General features: G+C 39.8%; 1 protein-coding gene across 2 annotated transcripts; it reads right to left on the reverse strand.

Annotated features, from left to right (window-relative positions):
• Positions 1–8,299: 8,299 nt before the first annotated feature.
• On the reverse strand, positions 8,300–17,819 carry LOC136442795 (F-actin-capping protein subunit beta). Of its 2 annotated transcripts, none has more exons than XM_066439717.1 (9): positions 17,686–17,819; positions 15,453–15,548; positions 14,900–15,021; positions 13,737–13,850; positions 13,138–13,279; positions 12,342–12,458; positions 11,767–11,832; positions 11,105–11,181; positions 8,300–8,575 (listed from the first exon to the last, which is right to left on the reverse strand). In XM_066439717.1, exons 1-9 carry the CDS (start codon positions 17,686–17,688, stop codon positions 8,482–8,484), a joined length of 831 nt encoding a protein of 276 aa, XP_066295814.1. In that variant the 5' UTR covers positions 17,689–17,819; the 3' UTR covers positions 8,300–8,481. The 2 variants fall into 2 exon arrangements, with proteins under 2 accessions (XP_066295814.1, XP_066295813.1); XM_066439716.1 differs by lacking the exon at positions 8,300–8,575 and adding an exon at positions 9,734–10,277.
• Positions 17,820–19,622: the final 1,803 nt, after the last annotated feature.

The following is a 19,622-nucleotide window of genomic DNA, read 5'->3' on the forward strand; positions in this document are numbered from 1 at the left end:
TGTGAAATTTTAGCAAGAGGACATCATGAATACATCAGCTGGCGTGAAAACTTGCTCTGTTCACTCCCGAATTGTGTTCACGAAAAAACAGACTTCCCCTTAGACAGAAAAATCGAAAGGCTGGGGGGAAAACTTGCATCTGATTCCCTGAAGAACAGACTTCGCCTGTTTTCATGTAGATCTTCCAATCTAGCGTTATCTTTTTAAATCCAAGAACCAAGTAAATTGGTTTGGGCCATGGGGTTTATCACTAAGTCGAGGAACTCAAAAGCTCAAAATGGAAGTGTAGGGAGGAGGGGAGGGTTTTGCAGTGTGCATTTATCTTTTTATCACTTTGTAGCCTTTAAGAACAATGCCCTTTCGTTGATGTGAGCTAGAGATCTACCTTTTCACCAATAATTAGATTTTATGAAGAGTGTTAATAGTGATATCAAGTTGGTTTGGTATTTAATGTGTCTTACTTGTAATGTTGTCGATCACAGGAACCAGGAAATGCAGAAAGAAACATTAAGGTTGAAGAGGTTTCTCCCTTCATGCAGTCTTTCTTCACTGGGGTAAGTTAGCCCAACTTAATTTCTTTACCTCAAAATCCAAATCATGACACATGTTGTATATGTCCTCCTTTTATATTTTCAAATATGCAATGGATGAAAGTGGCGCATGTATTACAGTTTTATGAATTTGACTGCTTGTATTAGGCACTAAAAGAAAATTTGTTTTTAGTTATGTTCGTTTTTTGCAGTTGAACAGTATAGCACAGCAGCGGTGTGTGTGGATATATATTGCTGTCATGTTGTGATGTGGTTAGGTGACTTGACCTCCCGAAGAAATTATCAAATTTTGTGGCCCCCTGGTGGCTTTCTTTGGTACTGCAGCAGAACTAGCAGTCTTTGTATCTTCTTTCACAGCTTGGTGGAGAGCCTGCGGTTCCTGTAGGCAGTGCTCCTAGCATGCCATCTCCTGAACAACAGCCGCCTAACACAAGTACCTCTGCTGGTAACTTCTTTCACACTATGCATAGAGAGGCAGCTTACATAAATATTCTAAACTTTGATCACATCAATTTCTTAGTCAGCTTCAAGATACATGTAGTATCACTGTCTCATATTTTTTGTCTTTTTATCTTTCTGAAGCAAATTTTTCACTCCAACTCCTTTGCTCATTCCTTGACAAGGACTTGAGTTTGACAGTCAAAAATTTGGGTAAGTCCAATTTTTGCGTTGGAAATTCAAATTACAGTTCACCCTTACTTTAGAACAGTTTCTACATGTACCAACACAGATAAACCTTCAAGTCTGTCTCTTGTTTGCTTCCTACCCAGGGTCTCCAAGTGCAAACGCTGCTCCCGAGAAACCCCCCACTTCAACAGGATCTCCCTTCTTCAAAGGAGTGCCCTCCCCACCCAGTGCTGTCGCGTCCTTCGCCAGTATAGCCCAGTCAGCAGATGCTGGTGTATCCAGCAGTGCAGCTGCTTTCTTCAGTACCCAGAACACCAGGTAAGACTGGGAAATGGGATTTGTCAGAATCATCACTATATGACAGATTTTGTTACACTAATTTATCATATATCTTGATTCTCTGTTGTCTCCAATTAAGCATTAGTTTTTAGCAAGATGACTGAAAGGAAAACTTGAATATGCCTGTATTCATACAGAAACTGTGTATACCATTGAGGTACAGACTCTCCCCTTAAACTCTGCTTTTTGATGTTCATTTTGAAGTTCAAAAACAATCTAAGGGACCACCAAACAAAAAGTGGTCACAGTAACCAGGTGATGCAGAGGCGGCCATAAGTACAGGTTTGACTGAATGTAGTACATGTATCTAACATGAGGAATAGATATCCTATGACTAAAAGTAATATTGCAGCAGCTGCTATAATAACGATTGTCTTAAATCCCCTCTTGCGTCTCCAGCACCTCTGTAAGTGGGACCTTCTCGTTGGGAAGTGTCACCCCGATGTCTTCAGGACCTGCATCTCTGTTCGGCGGAGGAGACGCAACAACGACTCCTCCTGCTAACGAAGGAGGCTCCTTCTTCGCCGGTACCTTTTTCAACATATTCTGTCCATTTTCAGATTCTGAAGTAAATGTTACAAAGACCAATTTAATGAAAAATAATCGCAAGTCGAAGATCTGTTTATTGTTGGTGAAAGAACTGTTATCGAAAGATAAACTTCTTCTGATACATTTACCTACATGTAGTAAGAGAAACCTCCTCAGTTACCTTCCTCATTGGACAATGTTGTTCGCTTGTGGGTAAAATATTTCTGGACAACATATCTCGAGAAGTTGCTAATGAATCCACATGATATTTGATATGTGGATAGGTAGCAACAAAACAAAGGACAGGTTTCGTATATGAACGCCCCAAGTAGCACTCTATGGTACTGCAGCAGAACTTCAAGTTTTCATATGTTTCTCTACAGGATTTGGAGGCACCAGTGAGAAGAGTGGCTCCGCCAGTAACTTATTCGGCAGCGGGAACTTGTTTGGGGGAGGTGACAACTCTCCGGGCTCGAGTTCCCCTCAGGGGTTCAGCTTCAACTTCGGCGGCAGTGGAGGGTCGTCCCCAAACAGCGAGGCAGGAACGTCAGGGTTTTCCCTGTTTGGTTAGAGCTGTGAGTGGACAACCTGCTTAAATGCCCGGCTGCATGATTAGGCTAGGAGCTGGCCATTTGTTCTCCTTATTACGGTGTGCTAGGCAACTCTGCTGTTTCAACGTCTTCTGGTGCAAGTCCAATGTTCTCTTTGCTATGCTGTCTCTAAGCCTGTACCATGGCATAGATGGTTGCTGTTCCATCTAACATGAGAAGGCAAATGGAGTATGTCCCTGTCCTACCTGCCTACGGGCTAAGACCTGAGGTGCTGGCCCTTTGCTGACTGTTATTACGGCTGCCACTGGTAGCACAGTCCTCAGCTAGAGTTTTAGCATCTTCTCGTGCTTGTCCAATGTTATGGGTGACTTGGATCAAGATTTCTTGTTAATACCATTTGAACACAGTCAATTTGTTGTCATTGAAGGTTTTCTGCATGCAGTTGTATGGGCCCATTGAAGTCTCTGAAAAAAACGATTGTTTTGTCCATTGCTGGACTGCAAGTTTGTGGTTCTTATAATTTCTTAAAGGTGCCCTAAGCGATTTCAGGGGGTAAAACTTGAAATATTCTGGAGAAAGCAATTCTGTTTGGTGAGGTTGAAATGTACATTTACTTCCCTATATTAGCACATCTGCATCATTATTTCATACTTTCGGCGTTTAAAAACAGCACAGAAGCAAGCCACAAAAGGGGTATTTCATTTATTGGGTCCCCCCAAAAATCAGCCCAGAATCCTGCCGTAACCGTTTTCTGTCGACAATTTTCGGTAACTTCCGGCAGCGTGACGTCACAGTGCCCAAGCACATTGAGTTATGACCACGTGATTATTTCTTCGGTAGCGTTCGGGACTTATCGGTCAGAATCGTGCATGTTCGGAAGATTTGAAATGATGGCTGGCCTCCATGTGCTCAGATTTTCAATGAGTTCCCACCACACAACGACATCACAATTTTGCTCCATGATGGTCGGTATGCGATGGGATAGTGTTATTTAAACTTACTATGGATAGAAATCAGAAAAAAATTGATTTTGAATATATGACTTTCAGCGCCCTAATATTGCTTAGGTTGCCTTTAAGAAATTAGACTACCCTAACCTTCTTTGCATGCAGGTTTGTGTTTTTGACATGGTATAGTTTCCCAGTGTTAAACTATGCTAATACCAATGTGTTGTTGGTGTTCCATAGTTTAATGATTGTACAAGCAACAGATTGTACATGCAACAGTTACTATTTTGTTGAAATGTTGAATTATATTGCACATTTTTGAATTTTTAAATTTCAAATTTGGTCGCATATTTTGTACATACATTGTACTCATGTCAAGAATTACTAGAGAAGTATTATTGAATCTTATTTTAGTTGACTAATGTTTTCCAAACTAACTTCATTTCTTGGTTGTCGGATTTTCAAAAAAAGGTAGATTTCCAAACCAACCTGAAAAGTTTGAGGGGAAAGTCTGTATATACCTACTGTTGCATTATAAGTTTCTGGGAATACATTTCGAACAATATTTCATTCTCGCCTTCAGGTTTCACAACATCCTCTTGCTAAAAGTTCACCTAAAATGACTGAGAACCGACAAGTCAAATTGGTGTGGCCTTAAAAGGGATGACACATTTCCTAAGCCTGTGAGAGTGACGAGACAGAGACCAGGGTGCTTTTATAAAGTCTTGTGTATTCCAAATCAAAATCATCATTAATTCCATGGCAAATTAAGTTACACCAATATCCCTGTCAGGCAAGACGCATATGGATCGTACAATCTTTACAATGGAACAATTACTGTACAGTACTGCGAGGCCACATCAATTTAGTTTGTTGCTTCTCGGATTTGAGAAAAAAATGCTTAACAGTAAGATCAACATAAAAACAGTCTGAGGGGAAAGTCGGTACTCACAAGTTCAGGGAGTGCAGTACACTATTCACAGACAGATGAAAATTTTCCTCCCAACTGTCTGTTTTCATTTTGTTCTCTCGCTAAATTCTAAACAACTGTCCGAGAAACAAGGAAATAAATTGATGTGGCCCGAGTGTAGAATTTAGAAAGCTGAGCGTGTTTGGAGCTGCAAAATAAAGCAATGCGCTTGTCAATGATAACACCAAATGGCATGTACTGACAAGCGCATAAAATCAAAATATAGCATCACAATGAAACAATCCTAACTTTCTGCCAGCTCCAAACCATACGTGGTCTCATTTCAAAACATAACAGGGCTCTTTCTATATCGTTCATATTGCTGTAGTCTTTTTTTGCAGATATATTTACAATTATAATCATTGTTCATCTTGTCCCACATACAAATTTCTTGTCAAGATTCACAAGGAAAAGGGATGTCTTTTTTTTTTCAATTTCTGGATGGGGAAGTTTGACATAGTATGGTTAGTGGTAGAACACTCAACGTTTTCACAACTTTGTCTCCAAAGCTAACACTGTTCCTAAATTTTGACTCCAAAAGAAGTCTGACTTGCTTTGATGGTTATATTTGCACACCCAACCTGTAGAAACATAGCCATGAGGAAACAACCCCAAAACATTCTACCAGTTAGACATTACATCAGACTCTTTTTTCAGGGGCTTGATGCTTCCCACCACGTCTTACTTGGTTTTGTAACAGAATGAACCATAAGTCACCACAAACTGTGTAAGACATGGTCTTAGAAAGATATATTCCTTGGGATAAATGTCTTGAAATTTCTCAGGTTGGCCCCTGCAGAGATCAAGGTACAGGTACAGGTCTACGATGTTCAAAGTTTTGAGTCTCTTCTTTACTTTCAGTAAAAGTCAAAAAGCATTGTTTGTAGGTGTTGACCGTGTTGATAAAATATTAACTAAAACGTTGATGTCCCTTTCATCTATTCTAGTACCAGTGCAACATTATCCTGTATATTCCATCACCATATGATCACCCTTTTTATATGAATTTCGAAACTAGGTTGTTTGGTTGAAGCGTTATTCTATAAGACAAAGGCATTTGTTAACAGAACAGTCCATTGTAGTTTCTGTATTCAAACAAATGAAACAGTAAAAGTTCTGATTCTCGACTTAATTATTAGTCACCATCTTTAATTTACAGCATATTTCGTGCAGAATAATAGGCCACAACAATTAAATTTGTTGGTTCTCAGGCTTTTTAAAAATATACATAACTGGAAAAACAATGAAAATAAAGCATGAGGACCAGGTTTACGCCTTGGTGCACTCAGTTTTACAGAGTGAATGCAGTAATATTCAAGTTTTCCTCCCTGTCCTCTGCTTTTATGATGCTTGCTTGCTAAATTTTCACCTTAAAATGTCCGAGAACCGAGGAAATGAATTGGTGTGGCCTAACAATGTAAAATACAATTACTAAGAGGGATTTGCAGATACACAAATGCAAAAAGGTATACATGTTGTGCCCTTAAATGCTTGTTGATATGCACTTGGCTTTACAACTGATCTCCATGTTAATCTGTGTAATGTAGCTAGGCGTACATTTACAAAAGGGTAAATCTTGTTACTGGCAAGAGTTCCAAATCTCCAAAAATACATCAGAATTTTGGTTAATAAAGACACACTTAGAACAGTAGGGCCATGGAAGTCTGTAGTTACAAATCTATCATGCTTGTACTTAATATAATCTTCCAAGAAATCTCTGTATGACAGCATGTATTCCAGGTTGGCTACAAAATCATTCGGTTCAACGCAAAAGTTCACACTGCCAATTTGTTTAGAGCTAGTGTCCCTGTCGCACCGCACTATTCAGATTTTCTTCTTTTCCTCTGGAAAACGGCATTATTAGACATACCTCTAAAGCAATCATTATTCTGGTAGCAAAGACAACTAGAAATCTTCCAAACATAGCTAGAGCCAGCAACCTCTTCTGTGCAGTTTCCGAAAACCTTAGTGACGATGTTTTGATAAGATTTTCTAAGAAAAATATGTGGTCCCAAATGTGACATTCCGTTTATCTTTTTTGCTTGTTACCTACGTTATGATGCCACAGATTGCACAATCATGTTGCTCAAAACTGAGTGCAGTGTGCAACCTGTTTAAAAACTGTAACCAAGTGTGCAACCTCTACAGACTGCTTAGTTGCACTGTGCAACCTGATTTTTTACAGTGAGGCACAAAAATTGCTACATACCTTCCTTGTTTTGACATGTACAAAACAAGTGGTTACTCCATTGCACTGTGCAACCTAATCTTTTTTTTCTAAACTGCAACCAAGTGGCACTAAGAAAAGTGTGCAACCTACCTTTTTGCAGGATAATAGATGATGGACTACTTTTACATCTTTTGCCTTCCTTGTTCACAATTTACAATTACACTGCACAACTCCTTTTCCAACATTCCTCCTTCCTTCCTGTGTTTTCTGTAATTCAGTACACAAGAGTACATACAGCAACAATCTTGTCTTAAGTTTGCAAAGAGTTTCATTGCTTTATGATGACACTTTTTAACAAAGTGGTGCAACATACTTGGAACAGAAGCTGCCAGGTTCATGTAAATACATGTATAACCTATCAGCTCATAGAAAAATAGCTTCCTTATTGAATTTACATTACATGACATTATATGGTCAATACTCAAGTAGTGACAATCAGTGGTAATGCTTAAGGTGTGCCTTGCTTTTTCAATGGGTGACAGTGCAGTAGTAGTGCCAATATAATCTCAATATGTCAGAAAGCAAATTACGCCTTGCAGCTAGGGGTGGATACCGGTTCGGCTCGATCAGGTTCGAGTCCAGGTTCAGGTCCAGAGGTTTAGGTTCAGGTCGGGACCTGAACCTAAACCTGAAGTTGATATCTTAGTAATACTCGGTAATATCAAACCAATATGTATTTGAATGTTGCACTTACTTTCAATTCCTTTCTGTCAGTAACTAACAAGCAGACTTACAACACTTTTTATTTCATCAAAACATAATTAATTGCCTTAAATAAAATATCCAGAGTTCGAAATAAATTTGATAAAACTAATGAAGAAAACCACCTTGAGAAAACAGATCTTGATAGTTAACTCCTAGCATCTCCCTCTAGTGAGCAGGCTGATAATTGCACTCTTGCGACTTGAAGGTACCACTTACTAGAAAAGCAAGATGGCCGCCGCTGCTGGCGCTAGAGGATTTCTCGGTTCAATCAAGGAGGTTAATGCGTCCCAAACTCGTAAAAATGGACTGAATACACTTGTACAAGAAAGAAAAGATGTTGTTTGCCCCATATTTAATTTGTTTGAGTGCTGATTCTTACGTTTGGAGTGAAAATTTACGCGAGTTTATGGGCACTAATACTCGGCACCTCGGCACCAACCTCGTGGCTGTGTGGTAACTTTTAATGTTGTTTTTTTCGTAGCACATTTCAGTATCGTCCCAAAACTGAACCAACAGTTATAGAAAGAGGTGAATATGGACTTATTTCAGGCTAATTTAGTTTGATTCAAGGCTATTTTTCCCCTTCTGTGGCCAGAACTGAGGAGATGTCTAAATATTCTACTTTGTTCCTACTTCCGGGTCCAAAAAACCGGTTCACGACTTTCGTTTTTTTTGACCCGGTTCTTGCATGTTTTTCCGGTCCAAACCGGTCCAGCCGAACCGGTATCCACCCCTACTTGCAGCTATGCTGTTTAGTAACAGATCGCCAAACTTAAAACTAACCAAGCTTTTGTTACTCTGGAATTTGGTGGGGCCATAATTAAGACTTCCCAAGAAGAAAACCCAGCTCATTCCCCTCTCTGATGTTGATGATTATAAGGAAATTCTGTTGCAATTCAACTGTGCAAGTCACAAGACCTGGAGGATAAGTTTGGGGACAGTCTGGTATATTTGCTTCTTTTTTGGAAACTGCACAGGGAAGTTGCCGTTGCGTACTATGGACAGGAACACTGAGGGTTTAGGGGTTAGCTGCCTAGGAGTCGTTGCCCGCTCGTTTCTTAAGTGCCTGGGCCAAGTCTTGCCTCAGTAGAGCCTGTTGCTTCTGATCGGGAAGCGGCACCACAGACCTACGCAGGAGCGAGGGAAGAGAAGAGAGAGAGCAGGAGAGGTTAGTGTTAGCAACGTCGTGAGTGGACTCGAAGTTACGCAAGGTTCACATGACTGCAAAATGTCAAAAAGGCTGAGTTTTAAAATCAGTGGTAGATTGTTTTGATAACATGTGAACCTTGTGTTAAGTCCATGTTAAAGCTACACACTGAACATGACAAGCTACACACAGCAAAATGATTTTAAAAAACGAAAACAAATGTTAAGGTTGAAGCAAAATGTTGACAACTATGTACAACTTCAAAATTATATTGCGTAAAGTCGTCAGATAAAGCTAGGGAAAAAAAGGATTATAAAACATAACATTATACAGAGTTAGAACTAGTTTCACATAGTTCTAATTGTCAACAACAAAAAGAAACAGTCAATACTGTTAAAATGTCAAAACATGTAACATGTCCTTAACAGCTAGAGTTACTCTGTCCTGAAAGAGACACAAACAAATTAAAAGCACAACAACACAACTGCTGTTAATCTAAAATGCAAAAGAAAAGTAAACGTGTACAAATGAAACAAAGGTGTTTCTGATAGAAAAAAAATGCCTGTCATTGAATTTATTTTGTCACTGGAAAGAAATTATTTGTTAGAAGCACACAGAGACACATCTGTCTGTAAGAGAAGCAGAGAAAGTTAAGTTTTAGGCACTACAAGTGGTAGAGTTGTTTGTGACTTGATACGGTGTTATAGAAGTTGCTAATTGCTCTCACTTTACTGCGTATCTGAGACCCTATCCTTGGAAAATTTTCAAAGATCACATTTTCAAAACACCAGGCAACTTTTGGGACACAACTTTTTTAGGGTTGGATAAAACCTGCATCGACCAAACAGCTAAGCTACATCTGTACTTTCTGGAGTATAAAAACTGTCTATTATGCAAAGTAATCGAAGAGGATGTTGGCCTTGAAGATGAGGAACTTCAATCTGTCTCGTGCGACAGGAACTTATGGAAACACTTGTGTCACCTCCAAAAAGAAGATGATCTGAACTGAACTGTTAAGTCGGATTTGACTTTGCAAGAGTATTGTGATATTTGACACACAACTTGCGCAGTCAATCCATTACCATATAAGCAAACTCCTATTCAAGGCAACAGGGAATGGTTAGAGATCTAGCTCAACAACAAACACCTTGATAAACAACTTCAAGTTTCTTTACTGTCTGAAGAGAAATTGTTGGACAAAGACTACATTTGTATACTAATCAAATTTCATCTAAAACTGTAGTCTATGTCTTGTAATATTGAAGACCACTACAAGTGAACTAACATTTCAGATTTTCAACCTGTTCGAATTGCATTTAAAAAATGCTGTCTATGTCTGATATTGAAAACCACTACAAGTGACCTAGCGTTTCAGATTTTCAACCTGTTCGAATCGCATTTAAAAATGCTGTCTACATGTATGCCTAGAATTGAAGACCAATACAAACTAACTGACATTTCAGATTTTCAATCCAATCCAAGACTTTCACGCAGTAAACTATCTGAACTGTTCTGACTTAACACACAAGCCTGTTGGAATGACAACGAAAAGCCATCTGCGTTCCTACGACTATTTGCTCTCTTTCTTTTTCCCCTGCTCCATCTTGCGGGTTTCTAAGGCCCCGACTATTTCATTCTGCAGGACTTTCCACCGTTTTACCTCCGACAGAGGCACAACCGACCTAAAGTCGAGAAGAAGAAAAAGTAAAAGTATGATAACATTCATTCCTTAGTAAGATTCTTCTGTCCCTGCTGAAGTATTCAAGGCCACACCAATTTAATTTGTTGGTTCTAGGATATAAAAGACAAAACTGAACTGGAAAATCAACTTGTTAACAGAGTCTGATGGAAAGTCAGACACACAGTTGGCACAGTTTCTGGGTGTGAATACCTGCATATTCAAGTTTCCTCCCATACGTCTGTTTATACCATGTCTTATTGTTAAAAAAAAGCTACTTAAATTTGTCTAGAGCCAAAGAAATAAATTGATGTGGCCTTATCATGTGAACTGAATACTGTAAATGCAGAAAGTTCGCGGGATTTACTTTCACGGTACGGAAAAAATTGTGTGTTCGTGGTGGTTTTGAGTTCGTGTTTGAAACAACAGTGGCGCTACAGTCACACAATGGAACCGCTTTTCGTGGTGGTTTTAAGTTCTTTGCTGCGAAAACCGCGAACATTAAACCGCCATGAACATTTCTGCCTTTACAGTACCAAACACTTGCCTCTGAAAACTGAAAATATCTAATAAAAAGGAAGCAGTTATCACAAGCTACAGCTTTTTCTTGTACAAACATAAATAAATTGATGTGGTCTTATAATGTGAATCAAATACCACACCTTGACTCTGAAAACTGAAAATCTCAAACAAAAAGGATGGCATCACTAAAAACTAGTATCTTCTTCCTGTACATACACATATCAATCGGTTCCTGTTCCATATCTAAAGGACTTATCAAACAATTTGACTGAGAAAAAAATGAGAAAAGATGAACTCCAGCCAACTCACCTTAGGCTATTGACGATATCCTTTGTCTTGCCAAAGTAGATTTCATTCAATGTGTTGCGGATTTTATTCTCCATGTCCTGTGTTAAGATAGAGACATGTCAATGGTAGATCTTCAAACACGCAGATTAACATATCTCTAATCTCGAAGCAAGAGTATTTACAATTTTTCTAAATTTTCAGTGCTATAATTGTCAAAAAATATATTCACTAGTGTTTTAGTTTCTTCAGGTACAAGTATAATAATAATAATAATAATGGTTTTTATTGGTCAGAATTTACCGCAATGGCAAGTGCTGAATTGATGCAGGGTTTACAGGTTTCACATACATGTAATACACAACAGATACATATTTGCTCCACACTTGCATTTTGTGTAACTGCCGCAAGGGTCTGGGCCGCTGCCATTCGGCCCCAACAGGTGACCTCAATACGACCTTCCCCAACCGAAGTCAGGTACCCATTTACACCTGGGTGGGGTGAGGAAAGTCGTGTAAAGTGCCTTTCCCAAGGGCACAAGATCGGTGACATGACAGGATTCGAACCTGGGACCACTTGGTTCTGAGCCGAACGCTCTGCCGTTGCACCGCATGACCCCATGTTTAATTTTACAGGTACAAGTACATACAGGTACAGGTAACGATGCACAGCCCTGCTCGACTTACCTCAACCATCTTGCCAATGTTGGCGATGTGGGGACTCGATTCATTAACATTGGAATCTGACTCCATCTGGAAAAAAGGCAAAAACCGAGTGTTAACTTAAGAAAAAATCTACAGCTGCAATCCTACAAAATGCACACATAATACTACAGCCATCCAGTCCACTGGTACCGTAGCTCTGTGTGTTCAGGTCCCATGCTCTTTTCCAGTGCTGAGTGAGTGGTAAGTAGAGTAACCATGTGCCATTTTCAAAGTCTTTGGTATAACTCGGCCAGGGAATCAAACTCAGAACCTACCACATTCAAAGCAAAATCTCGACCTTCTACTAAGTTCTAGGCTACTGCTGCAGTACACTACACCATGATTTTCCCTACACAATGGAATACTGGAATGGAAGTCTGGTACCCATTTTTACACCTGGGAAGCAAGGAAAGTCGTATAAAGTGCCTTTCCTCAGTGCACAACATTATTGACATGTTAGGGGATTCGAACCCAGGACCTCTGGGTCATGGGCCAAACATCCAAACCGTTACGCCAACACGACAACAGAAGATGTTGATGTTAACTCTAACACCCACCTGTCGAGTCAAGCTACCCCCCAGGTTCATTGTTCCGGACCCCTGCTTGTTCGTCTGTAACCACAACATGGCCGTGGAGGTCAGCTTGTAGTGTGCGCTCCTCCCACTACTCTTCTCCTGTAAACAACAACAACAAACTATGTAAATAACCACAACATGGCCGTGGAGGTCAGCTTGTAGTGTGCGCTCCTCCCACTACTCTTCTCCTGTAAACAACAACATAACAAACTCCTTAGTAAACAACAACAGAACTCATTAGTAAACAACAACAGAACAAACTCATTAGTACGGTTTGTTCTGTAAATAACCAAAACACGACCGAGGACGTCTGCTAGTAGCACTCCTCCCACTACTCTTCTCCTTAAGGAGAAAACAACAGACGATGGTAAACTTGACGTAAAAATGCCAACTTGAGGTGTAAAGCTTGAGACGAACATGAACATTTTTGGTAGCTGATAGTCATTTCCCAATGTCATTTTCTAACTCTTTCTTCCAAAAAACATTGGGTTAACATCGGATCCTACTTTAAATTTAATCAATTAACTCTTTCATGGACTTCCATAAATTTTACTGGATGCAGTAAAGCCTTTTAACACCATTTTTGTATAATGTCTTCAAAGGCATCAGTACAGCTGACACATCTGAAGCTCATTTGTTGTTGGACATGTAAAAACAAACAGCAAGTGTAAACTTTTTGTCTTGACTCTGACTTCTAAAAAAACAGGACCAATACCCAAGATCCTATTCTCACTCTCCAAAAATTCTCATTGCTAAACGGTAGTAAACCCGTCCTTACCTGAACTTCTATAACGTGGATGGAATCCCAGCATCCCTTGATCTTCTTGGATCCGTCTCCCGCCTTTTTGATCAGGATCACGCCTGCGAATCCATGATCTAGATCCCACAGGTATACCGACGACACGCCTCCCTCGAAATACCTGCAGACAAACGGACAAAACAAAGTTCCATGTGGACTTAGTAACCATCTTAGAGCGGATCTACCTTAAACAAGTCATTTTAAGCTTACGAAAATATGTTTTCATCAGTTTCATGTCATGAAGTTCAGATTTTGGACGGACAGGATGAAATTTTTGTCCTTCCCAAAAAGTAACAAGTAAAAGTTTTTGAAAAAATACAAGGGCACTGTATCTACAAACAGTATCTAAAAGAAATATTACCACACTCCTATGGCCTCAGTCGGTCAGTATTGACCATGGTAAAACCCTAATTCACATCGACCCTACAGCATTGACTATGGCTATACAGCCCTATGTGAGAATGGCAGTCTCTGCCACATAAGTCACATCTGTAAGCTGACTCAGTTCTGTTGCAAAGCTCTTTCCTGCAGATCCACACTGATACACAGATAACAGAATGATGAGGACTGGTACTCACATGTCCCTGTACTGCTCAAAGGCATTGTTGGCTTCTATCTCCAGTTTCCTCAACCTCTCCGACGGCATGGCTCCGTCCAGGAGGGGAGGGTCGTATACATTACTCCAGGGAGACCTGTATGGGGAAACAACACTGGGATGTTATGCGCCTCACGTTGTTTCTTTGAGGTGGTGTAGTGGTCTGTGCTTCTAGTACTTGCCACATCTGGTTCAAATTACTTGGACCAGAAGGCCTGGGTTCAAGCCCTGGGTTTGAACACTTCTGGACAAGTCAAGAGGCGCATTGAGTCATACCAAAGACTTTATAAAAATGGTACATACTTCTGAAACAGTATGGAAGTTAAACACACTCCCCTGCCAGTGGACTAGCCCCCTGCTGCAGTGATTGTACCACAGTGTGGCCCAGGGCTATGAAACGGGGATTAGCACCGCCCTTTACATCAATTACGGTGTGGGAGGATTCTAACTTTCAACTTGTTTCTTTGAGTGTGTACAGTTGACTTGCGGTTGTCCACTACTATTTGCCTGCTTACACTTCCTTGTTTGCATTGTATAACCAGTGAACAGGCCTGATGCGTAACACTCTAGTTTATCAAAAAGTGTGGTATATCATACATAAAGAATTCAATCAATGTTACATGTTGTATTCTGTGGAGCTCAGGTAATAAGGTTTAACAGGTGGCATCATGAAGTATTTAGGGGTGTACCAAGAGGGGTCATTAAGGGGAATACATATATGTACACAGGACAAAACAAATCTCCACTGGCAGGACAATAAAAAAAGCTGTAGCATCAAAGTTGACAAACCCAAAAAAATTAAACAAGAAAAGGGATGATACAAGGAAGGAATATAAAAACTGTCGTCAAAAAAACATCGTCATATTTTCTCTCTCATTTTATTTCTACTTATTTTCATTTTATCAAAATTGAAACACAGCAATACACAGGTCACCCTGGCAGTGTTACCGATGTCGGGTGCCATCTAACATACAGTATAACATTCACATATGAAACAACGCCAGACATTTTATTGTTGCTATGTACTATTATGTAAGGGGTTGAACCCCCCAGGAATCGTTGAAAAACGCTGCCAGGCGATACTGTATTTCTGGTTAAACAAATAAACAAACAAACAAACATCAAAACATTGTCTCCTGGCCTGACCTGTAGGAGTCCCCGTCCCTGTTGTAGTCGCACAGAAGGTAGTCCTTCCCGATTTGTTTGTCACGAGCGATCTTCAGCGGCTGGTCGACCGACGACAGTAAATCTTCACACAGGTTAGGCACCTGGGAAAACACACATCAGTAGTAAGCACATACATGTACTAGAGCTAGTGCCTACATACATACACCGGGCCTGAACAAGGCTTATAAAGACGTTTAGATTCAAGTGGAAAAAAAACCTAGACGTGGTTAAAAATGTTTTAACCACCAAAAACCTTCCATAGATCAAGAAATTTGTGCTGGAAAAGGACAAAAACCTTTTCTGTTGTTTTGTTTATTACTGAGCCTTTGTGTTTAATAGTACTGACTGTAGACTATATAACTTTGCATATAAAATTTATGGCAACATGCAATTTTACATGTAACCGAAAAAAATATTTCTAGCACACATATGCCATGGGTTCAAATGATGTTGGGGTGAGCTACTGTCAAAGAAGCAGTCAGAAAACATAACGATCTTTCACCCCAACATCTGCTTGGAGATAAGCACATACCAAGTCGATGAGGTCGCTGAGGTTCTTCTCGATCTGCTGAGGGGGGAGTCGGCGCATCAGGTCCAGCGCACAGTCCAGCTGCTGGTCTAGGGTCGCCTGGAATACAGGATTATAACAGTTAAAATCTGTCTACTGTGGGGGGAGTCTGCACAGTGCAGCTGCTAGTCTAAAGTCGCCTGGGATACACACAAGAACAGCATGTCAATTTCTTGCTCTTTTCATTCGAAGTTGATCTGTATCTCTCTGTTTCTGTGTAGCCGGTATAACTGCCCTTTGGCGTTACACACCAGCTTCGCAGACACGCGGCGCGGCAGCAGCTGGTTATATTACACCGAACGGTCTGTCACACCTAGTCTTTGCACATCACCCTGTCGACCGTGTTTAAAGCTATATCTGGCAAGGGTGCTCCTATAGTACTCGCTGGTATCGAGTTCCACCCCACATCAGATCTAGGCAAAAACAAGGGAAAATCTGCAAGAATGTCTAACCCCCGCGAGACGGGGAACAACAGATGATAAACCAGCTAGTGGAGTGTAAGTCAGTCTAAAAAAGGAACTAGGACCTGTTACTGTAAATTCTGGTACAAATTCAAGTTTAGGTACCATTCACCGGTAAGTGAATGGTTGAGATTTGCCACTTCATTTCTTCTTTTTTTCTAAAGAAATAACAAAAGATTGCATGTAGAATTCAGGGTATGAATGAACCCAAAATGCTCATCCAACAGTTAGTCCTTGTCTAACATTGATACCTTGATGCTTCATTATATTGCTAACTGTTACATTTTCCCCATTCATCAATGCATTTAAAGTTGAAAATTAATGGTTTGAAACATTTTTCCTACAAAAATCCATTGTTGAAACATGTTGAAATCATTGGTAACACAGCTTTCTATCATTAAACAATTAACATAGAATACAAAAATGGCAAAACTTATTGCAGTTATCATTTTTCGCATAATTTGGTAAATTAACAGTCCATGCAACAATAAAAAAGATGTGATATACCAATAAACTTGTCACAATGATACAAAATTACTCAAGCAACTGGATAAGTTTTGTAAAAGGTAAATCACTGAGGAAAGACAGTGGATGCTGTCTGACAGAACTTATCCAGTAGTAGTAGTAGTAGTAAACCTTTGTTTTCCTTGGAAGGCCCTGTCGGCCAGTACATATACATGTACAGTTTCTTGAGTAAGTTGTAACCTTTGTATAAATAATTTGAGTACCTCATTACCTGGCTGTCTAACATTCATCGACGTTGTCACATTGATATTCAACTATTACCTCAAAAGGAACACAGACATAATAACATCCCCCTGGGCCATGGTGACTGTAGAATTAGTCAAATAATGGGAGATGCAATGTCATCAAATATAATATTTTACATGCAGACTTTGTCTAATTAGATCACAACATAACAAACAGACAATTAAGTCAGGGTGACACCGTTTGTGATGAATTAAGAGAATCATCTTTTGGTCTTTCTGTAGTTTCATCAGATTCAGACGACTGACATTAAATTTTAGAGAAGTTCAAAATCATGTCTTTCCATTCCATAGCTTAAAAGCGTTTAAAAATTCACGCATTTGAAAGACGAGGCCCTGATCTAGCCAGTCATCTCTCTAGACTGTTAATGTTATGTCTAACCTTAGATAAACAGTGACAAAGATTTCCTCGAGAATGTTTGTTCACATGATGTGTCACACACATATGATGTCACTGACATTACAAGGTTCAGGTCTGTAGCTTTTTCATGGTGAATACGGGGTATGGTTTGTAAGTATGAGGTGTTATCAGGATGTCTACTATATTTAGCGGTGCAGCGAGCACTAGACAGGGTCGGACGTGTTGCTTGTTCTCCACCAGGGAACAGCTGAGCTCCGACAGGCAACACTCACTTTTATCGGGCTATCACAAACTAGAAAAACAGGCTCAAAATTCAGTAAAAGACAACCTCTTGTTACAAATCTATCATATGTAAGGACCACCCTTCTTAATAGTGCAACAGATTTGAAAGGTTGGATATAAATGATCGAACAGAAACATATTTTTGACAGAAACATCTCGATTGCCTAAACATGCCCCCCTCCCCCCTTTATCAGGTCCACGGACCCACCCTCCCCCTCTACAGGAATTACACCCGCCTGCTTCACATTCCATTACTTCTAAGACACGTCGTAAGACGCTGCGTCGTCGTAATATTTCTATCGCCAGCTAAGGAGCGTGTTCCCTACCATTCTGGGGTCTTGGAAGCCGTCCGATCTTGAGAAACGTTGAAAAGTCGAGGAGGAAGGTATCCGGAGCTATTTCCACCAAGTCCAAGATGGCGGCTCATCCGGGCACCTTGTGATCTTCTGACCAATCAGCGCGCGGAGTTCTGCTCTTTGCCAAATATGGAAGTCGGGAGGTATTCGCCAAGCCAGCAGGTCGGCACCTGCAGTTTTACACTAACCTGCAAGGAGGCAGCATTTAGTCTCAAAGCAGATGTAGGGATCGGCTCCGCACGCGTGTTTTATGATCTTTTATGCAAAACACATTAACAACTAACATGCCTTAGCCTTAAGCTGCAAAATAACTGTCTGATACTCAATTGTTCCAAAAAGGTTCCAAGCCACCTCTACCATATATTGACAGTACGTTTGTGAATGTTAATCATCCAGGTCAGCAATAGAGTAATATAATTTAATCGTTACTACTGGAAAAAATACATGTACAATGAAACTCAGACGCCCGAAACGACTGAGTTTCATTGTATTTTTCCAGTGGTAACGACTAAATTATATTACTATATTGACAGTAGTTAGTCAAATATTGTACTGTGCTCTGATAACATCAAATTTGTAGCAAATTCATTATGCTTTTGTTTGTTTATTTGCAAATGTAACAAGACACTACACAGTCTCTCAGGCAGCATGGCTGATTTCGAGAGCCAACATTTACAGGGACAAAAACACAAATGTATAAATAGAAAATTACACTTAACTAAGTTATGATACAGTTTAACTTAACATTAAAATTGGTCATACAACTCAGTTATACATCAATAAATGTCCTTAAAATACTTAAATACAGACTATGAGAATTGGATCAGAAAGATTTGTACGTAAATTTGTTCGGAGGTCAGAGTTCAGGATATAGGTGTAAATGTTTCACGACTGTCTCACAACACTAGGACATATTTAGCCAACACAAGCTAGGAGGAACGGGTGGAAGTGTCAACAAACGTGCATAGAAAAAATCGATGATTCTAAAAATACTTGGAGTTGTCTAATTTAGTTAAGAACGATTTCAATTCTGTCCACGGACTGACTGTACCTAGAATCGGTTCGTTGCGATGATATAAGTATGCAAGGAGTCTGAGAGCCTTTTGTTTAAGGTGGTGTCATTGTCTGGAGACCCGTTATGCTTTTAGTCTAGAGCTCTGTAGCCTCCGATGCAGACTCCTCTCGGCTGCTTCTTTTTCAAGTTATTGTTTTTATACTATTACATTTTTTTCTAATTGCTGGCCAACAACAAGAAAAAAATGTAATAGTAAAACTGGCCTTACTTAGAAAATGAAAACAGCCGGAAGGAGTCTGCAACAGAGGCTAAGAGCTCTGCCTCTGAAGTCATTTAGTCATTCTATTCTAGTATCATCGCGTTGTATCATTGCTGCCAGTAGCTAACATTATCCATCTGTGTATGAGCCTATCTGCCATCAAAAAATCATGACCGTACCATGTACAGAACATTAGAAACCACAACCGGAAGTCCAGCTGCAGTAAGATGGTAAGTCGTCAGGGGGGCCCAAAATCTAATCATTTAATTTTAGTAAAACCTAAGGCCCCTAACAAATACAAGTATCAGAAATATCCATTAAGTGTAAATTGAACACTAATGGAGATCTGAATAAAACAAACAAACAAACAAACAAAAAAACATCTACAACTTCTTGAATTGTGCAAACACAAATACTCAAAGGGACAGCCCTGAAAACAGAATAACCCGTTTACCATGCATACTTCTTTTGAGTTACTGAAAAACCACCAGATTGAAAAATTCCATAATAAGCCGAGATTCCAGAGGATCCGGAATTCCTAAGTTTTTAGTCAGTCTCCATCCTTTGACACTCACTTCCTGTAATTTTGGGAATAGTCCATTCACGATAACGGTACATCTTAAAAGCTACAAG

The sequence above is a fragment of the Branchiostoma lanceolatum genome, chromosome 10, assembly GCF_035083965.1.
Source record: "Branchiostoma lanceolatum isolate klBraLanc5 chromosome 10, klBraLanc5.hap2, whole genome shotgun sequence".
Classification (NCBI taxonomy): Eukaryota; Metazoa; Chordata; class Leptocardii; order Amphioxiformes; family Branchiostomatidae; genus Branchiostoma; species Branchiostoma lanceolatum.